Source organism: Corvus brachyrhynchos, unplaced genomic scaffold, assembly GCF_000691975.1.
Source record: "Corvus brachyrhynchos isolate BGI_N302 unplaced genomic scaffold, ASM69197v1 scaffold285, whole genome shotgun sequence".
Lineage (NCBI taxonomy): Eukaryota > Metazoa > Chordata > Aves > Passeriformes > Corvidae > Corvus > Corvus brachyrhynchos.
Window position 1 is genome coordinate 348,002 of NW_008238323.1, and position 6,849 is coordinate 354,850.

Here is a 6,849-nt window from a genome sequence, read left to right on the forward strand (position 1 = left end):
AGAGAGGCTCATCTGGATAAAGGGTTGGTTGTTTAGTTTTGTAAGGCTGAAAATAAATGTGTGAAACTTGAGCTAACACTGATAAATTTACAGGCAGAAGTTACCTGTCCTTTGTAATGGATAAATACATTTCTCAGAAGATGCTGTCCCAAAATATGCCCAGACAGATGTTTGGTTAATCATTATCCAGGAATGCAAAACAGGGAGCTATGTCCTTGAAACATGCCAGTGAAAAATGTGTTTTCCTTGTTTTTTCAAGTTTGGAAAGTGGCAGTGGGAATGAAAGCACCAAGGTGCCTTTGCTCTGACTGTGTTTTTGAGCAACCTGTTCTAGTGGGAGCTGAGTCTGCAGCTGGACTAATGGCCTTTAAAGGTCCTTCCCAACTCAAACATTCTAGGATTCCAAGCAGCAGCATGATGCATAATTCAGTTTCTCACTCATTGCATAGCTGGGATGTTTGTTCCATCCCTTACACTTGGCAGCTCATCATAAAATGAGCTGCATGGAGGATTTGATTTTCTTTTCCTGCAAAGTACCAGAGACAGAAGAGCAGGGGCAAAATCCTGGCATGGCAGTGCTAACCTCTGGCTTAGGCAGGCTCACACTTCCCCCAGCCCTGCTCTGTAAGCCCTTTGCTAAGGAGTGAAGCTATTTCCATCACCCTTAGTGCTTGGGTACTCCTGTCAGAGGTCTTTAACACTGCATATGTTGGGACAAGTGTGAGTTCAAGTTCAGTTGTTACATTCTGACTGCAAAGTTTTTTTTTTGTCAAATTTTTTTGTCAAGTATTCGTCAAATGTATCAGCATGACTGGACTATGCTGAAGAAAGAGCATTTTGCCAGTAGAAATCTCTTTCCACATCCATAGCATTTTATTTTAGCTTCTGATCTTCCATGGCAAGTGCTGGTGCAAAAAGGGCGTATGAGGTGGGGACAGTAGGTGTTTTAACACTGCTCCATGAAATCCACAAAGAAAGGAGTAGGGAATAAATTTAAATGTAAACTTTGGAAGGAGTGCAGGGTAGGGCCTCTTGGTTATTGTTTATTGTGTTCTTTCCTGGTCTTCCTGGCTTTGTTTCTAACCAGAGCAGAGCTTGAAATGACCAGTCCTTGGAGTTAGCAGTGTGGCTGACCCATTGTAAAAAAAAGAGAGGGAGAGAGGGATAGAAAGAGAAGGAGTAGGAAGGTAAAGAAAAAGGAAGGCAGAGGTCTTACCCAGCAAATAACAAAACCCACAGGAGAGTTATTTTGGTATAAAAGCAAGCAAGTAGTTGCTTTCATGATCAGTGAGGAGTGAGGTGAGGCTTTCTCCATGTAGCAGGAAGAGTTAAACCCAGTTTGATACCAATTCCCACCACTCACACACTTCCAACTCCTGCTTTAAACACCAAAAAGCCCATGTCTCATGTATTCCCTCTGCTGTGGTTAATGTGGAGGAATTGATGGATCTAAGGCATTTGTTATTGTTTTTTAGGTTTTTCCATGGCGGATGGTATAAAGTACCTGAATATGCCCCATTACTGATGTTGTTTGCTCAGCTTGGAGCATGCTGTCCAGATGCCACATCAGCTATTCTGTTCACACCTCTGCTGTGATAAGCCATGCTATTTATAATTTGTAAGGATTTATAATTACAACACCCGTTTCCTATGGAAACAGGGTTTACACAGCTGTGCTAGCTACACTGTGTAGATTGTATAAATTGCCCCCATCCCCCCCAGCCATTTTTGGATTCATTAGCTCGACTCAGCCCAAGCTGATAATGAAGAGCTATCCCAGAGATAAGAGGGGTTGTGAAAGGAAGCTGTGGAAAGGCTCAGTAAGCAGTGGGGAGATGAGACATAAGGGTGACAGTGGAATAATCTTGTGCTCTTGTAGACACCGGAGAATCCACATGGATGGGGGTTGGTCCCTAGGAAAGAGCTGACCCCACATCAGACAGCAAACTTTGTCAGCTCACGTGCAGGGATGTTGGTTTGTGCCATGTTGGACAAGGGTCCTGTTGGGGTTTGGCATTGCCTGAGAGGTCGGAGGGGGTGGGGACAGGAGGGAACAGTCCTGGGTGCCACCATGAAGCAGCCAGAGGTGGAGGATCAGTGCAAAGGGAAGGTGGGTTGTTGGGATTCTGGCTGTGAACAGGACCCCAGGAGTCTGGCTCCCACCCAGTGTGTGACCCACAGCAAGGACTGATGGATTTAAGCTTGAAGAGGGTAGATTTAGATGGGATATTGGGAAGAAGTTCTTGGCTGTGAGGATGATGAAGCTCTGGTACAGGTTTCCCAGAAAAACTGCCTCTGGATCCCTGGCAGTGTTCCAGGCCAGGTTGGATGGGGCTTGGAACAGCCTGGGATAGTGGACGGTGTCCCTGCCATGGCAGAGGTGTGGAGCAGGATGAGCTTTCCATGATTCTGTGATTGCACCGTGTGCAGGAGCAAAGCTGCTCTTGACCCAGCAAGGATGCACCAGGTGGGTTTTGGGTGGTGGGAAAGAGCTGCCAAATGTTGTGCTGCCACCTGCAAACAAAGCTTTGTGGTGACAGACTAAAATAAAGGCTGTCTTAGCTGCCAGAGTTCTATTCCTCTGTCTTATGTTGCTGTGCAAAAACGAATAAGCCCTTCAGTTGTCTCAGCAAACACATTGTTACTCAGGAGAATCAGTTGGCATCAAACTTGCACAGTGTTGGCTCTGCCTGTCAAACAGCAGTGGCTGAGGAGACATCAGGGTGAGACATCAGGAAATCGTCCAGCTATAAACACTGCACTGGGGTGGGGGAATTACAAAGTGTATGAGAAAAGAAGAGGGAATTCACAGACCCGTAACTCACCTAAGGGATGCCTGCCATGATGATGGTTTGTGCAAATCAGCATCTTCCAGCTTATCTAATGAATATGAAAGGTGAGCTGAATGTTGTGGGGGTTGTGTGATTTATTGATTCGGAAGGAAAAGAGGTAGAGGAGAAAACAACATGCTTAGCTTCTTTAACAGCCTGATTTTGTGTTTAGAAATAGTGTCAAGAAATAAAAAATACTGTGGGTCACCCTGTAATGTTGTTAGTAAATAGCAACGGGCTGCTGACTAAAGCAAAAGCCTTCCCTGAACCACAGATAGCTGGGCTGGCAGCAAACCCCAGATCCTGGCTTGCATTGATCTGTAATCATCGATAATTGAGTCCCCCTAGAGGCATCTCAGAACGGGATGAGGCACCACAGGGCAGTTTATCTAAACTGCTTAATGGCTCGATGTTTTCCAGAGGCAAGAGCTGGAGTCAGAGAACAAGAAGCTGAAAAATGAGCTCAATGAGCTGAGGAAGGCCATTGCAGACCATGCCACCCAGAACAACTCCTCCAACGACATGCGGGACAGCTACAATCTGCTTCTGAACCAGCTGAAATCGGCCAACGAGGAGCTGGAGGTGCGCAAGGAGGAGGTGCTCATCCTCAGGTCGCAGATTATGAAGGCAGCCCAGCAGAAGGACATGGGGAAAAACATGGTAAAGGAGAGGGTAATGGATTTTCTTTTCCTTCTTCTCGTCTGTTGGTGGAGATTTACTGGCTGCCTGAGTGATGCCATTTCTGCCCTGGTGGGCAGGATGGCACAGAGAGGTTATGGAGGGTTGTGCAGGGATATAGGAGGTCCTGCCCAGGGATGAGATGTAGTCCATGGCATTTCAGACAGCCCAGGACTACCTGTGCCATGGTACCACTGTAGGGTGCTTGCCCCCATACCTGATGAGGGTAAGCCAGCCCACACCAACCCTGCACCAATGTGCGTGGTTCAGCATGTTCCTGGTGATGGTTTGCAACAATAATCTTTTTCTGCAAGGAAATGGGGTGGGGAAAAGAATTTCTAGACCAGATTCTGCTCGGGCTGATGTAGCTGTAATGTGTTTCTTCTGACATGTAGGCAAGAAGGGAGCCTGTCTCTCAAGCAGCTGTGATGGAATTTATATTTAGAGCACATTCCAATGGAAAGGCACATTTTCCAGAAACATAATCTTTATTGATTTGCTCTCTTACCATTCCTCAAGGTTTTGGTATGTTTTGTATTTCAGACCAAGCCAAGCACCGTGCTTATCCTCTTCTCAAGCTCACTGCATCCTTCTTCCATCCCTTATCTTTCCTGCTGCATGTGTGTGGATTCATAGAAACTCAATAGTCTGGTGGATGCCCTGGGGATGCTTTTAATAGAATGGTTGGGCATTGTTTGGTGTCAGGAACTTTTAAAGCTAGGCAGAGTTTTAAAGCAGGATGTCACATTGCTGTTTTGCATGTTGACTTCAGGAGAGCATCTCCCCCAATGCCAGCTGGCCCAACAGTGACCGGCACGTTGACCAGGAGGATGCGATCGAAGCCTACCAGGGCATGTGTGAGACCAACCGGTAAGTGTGGCACAGACCTCTCCAGCACCGGGGGGATTCTGTGTGAGAAATGGATCCACACCAAAATCAACATGTTTTAGAGAATTAGCAGCCTCTGGTGGACTTAAGGGTGGGCCATGAAGGTGAAACCAAAGACACACATCTTACGGAATCATAGAATCCTGGAATGGTTTGGGTTGAAAGAGACCTTTAAGATCATCTAGTTCCAGCCCGATACTGAGCAGGTGGAAGAGCAAACCTGAAAGTGAGCAAAACTGGGTTTTGGCTTTGCTTCCAGTATGTAAATAGCAGCGAGGCTAAGATTTGGGATGTATTTGAGACATTTATTTCAGGTATCTCATACCGTGCTGGGAAGATGCCACAGTTCCCTTCCTGTTTTCCCAGAGGCAAAAGCCCGCTGTGGTTAACTGAGTTAACAAACATGCTGTATTCCCTGGAAACACTCACATTACTGGTTTTCTTGCACCCAAACTGAGTGCCAGGAACAACTGTTTGGTTGCAGGTTTACCTCAGTGAGGATTAATACTGTGAACACGTGTCTGTCCTGCCAGTAACAATGGGCTGATAATTGCCAAGCATTAAATCAGTCCTTGCAGCTGTCCAGGAGGACATCAAATAATAAAGCAGCATCTTGCAAGAAGAAAAAAATTACATGGATTAAACAGCAAGATAATATGAAAAGTAAATTTTTATTTTACTTCAAGGAAATCAAATGTTTATCTTTTTTATTCTTCTCTTGACAAATACAGATGTTTGAGGCTTTTTTTTCCCTAAATAATTTCCCTTCAGCAAGGAAAAAGACCCAGCCATTGTGGATTAATGGCTTTTAATAACATCGTATAGTTTGCTGCTTTGTGGAGTGGTTGCAGAAGGTTGTTAACAGTCCAGGCTGGAACCTGACTTAATGAGGATTTTATTCACACCTGTATGAATATGAGGAAAGGCCCATTTAAGTGGAGCTCAAAACCCTGATGGCTGGACTGAGGCTCTGCCCAGGCTGTTCAGCCAGCTTTCACCAGGTCTGGGGGCCTGGTGGAAAGGGGGCTGTTGGGGTCAAGGACTCTTCTGACATTGGTTTCTCACTTGGGCATCATGTCTGGCTGGATCAGGACTGGTCTTTGTGGTCTTTTTCAACTTTCCATTGAGTATTTGCTTTCCTGAAGTGGACTTGCTGATGAAATTTCTGCCCCTCCTGCAGTAGAGGGGATGAGATTAATCTGCACATCACATTCTTGTCAGTAAATCAGTGGGCTCAGTGTGCTTCCTGCAGCAAGATGTGGGCTTTGGTCACTTAATGCATTCTGTGAATTTTCTCTTCTTTCCTTCTTTTTCTTTCTTTCCAACATTCCCCTGGAGGTGTGGGTGTTCACATGAGATGTGAAATCCCATTGTTGGGCACAGCTTTAATTACTCCCTAAATTTTCCAGCATGCATGTGTAAGGGTGGTTAGTTTGTGTTCAGGGGTTGGTGAAGGAGTCAAAATAAGAGTTGCTGCTTTCACAGGACATGTGTCTGACCAGGTGGTATCACAGGTCCCCCGTATTAAGTGGTGTCTGGCCATACTGGTGCACATGTTGACCTCTGTAGCCTGCCAGGAGGCTCTAGTCCTCCTTCAGACATTCTGGTTTCCACACTTGACTTCTGCAGAGATAATTGAATCATAACATCATTTAGGTTCAAAAGGATGTCTTGAGGTCCGGCTCTTCCCCCAGCACTGCCAAGTACAGCCTAAACCATGTGCCACATCCACGTGGATTTTAAATCCCTCCAGGACCTATAGTTTTCCAGGATCTAATTTTCCACAAGAGTACAAATCTCTCTCCTTGCAATTGCATGGGTGAGCTGCAATTTTAAGAAGTTCATGTGATCTGGCCTTGGTGGTTTTTGGCCTCTTAAGTTTTGGGAGGGGAAATCTGAAGTCTCCAGGCTCAGTTCTTTATTCTCTCATCTCCCTCTCATGTGAAGCTTGGCTGGAGCTTGGCTCTTGAAATACAGCAGCAGCAGCTCTATATGCTCTCACCCTGATTTTCTGCAGTGATTTATCCAATGGCTTGTTAAGCACCACCAGTCTCCCCGTTACAGGGTGCAGTTGTCTGTGTATTGGGTTGGTTTATAAGCTGTAGGCTGGTGTTGATGGCAATAAAACAGAGGAAGACAAATGCTTGGGGAGCCTGGATTATTGTGTTTGTGGACATAAATTAACATTCCCTCCCCCAGCACAAATTTGCATTTGTACTTACACAGTTCTGTACCCAAAGGTGTCAGCATGAGAAACAGAAACGCCTTCCCTTTCTAATCTTGATCAATAAATATTGCAATGGGAAGCTTCTCTGATGGGGTGGCAAGTTCTGAAGTGGGATTTATAGGCAAGAGCCACTTCTTCTCTCACCTCCTCTGCAAGAAGCACTCCCATTTCTCTTTCACAGAATCACAGAATGGTTTGAGTTGGAAGGGACCTTAAAGACCATCT

General features: G+C 45.6%; 1 protein-coding gene across 1 annotated transcript in view; it reads left to right on the forward strand.

Annotated features, from left to right (window-relative positions):
* The window catches only part of MYO5B (myosin VB), a 148,464-nt gene that overhangs the window by 121,481 nt on the left and 20,134 nt on the right, over nucleotides 1-6,849 (forward strand). The window contains exons 28-29 of the mRNA XM_017734339.1: nucleotides 3,252-3,491; nucleotides 4,282-4,379. Coding sequence (XP_017589828.1) covers nucleotides 3,252-3,491; nucleotides 4,282-4,379 — 338 coding nt within the window. The remainder of the gene's footprint in view (nucleotides 1-3,251; nucleotides 3,492-4,281; nucleotides 4,380-6,849) is intronic.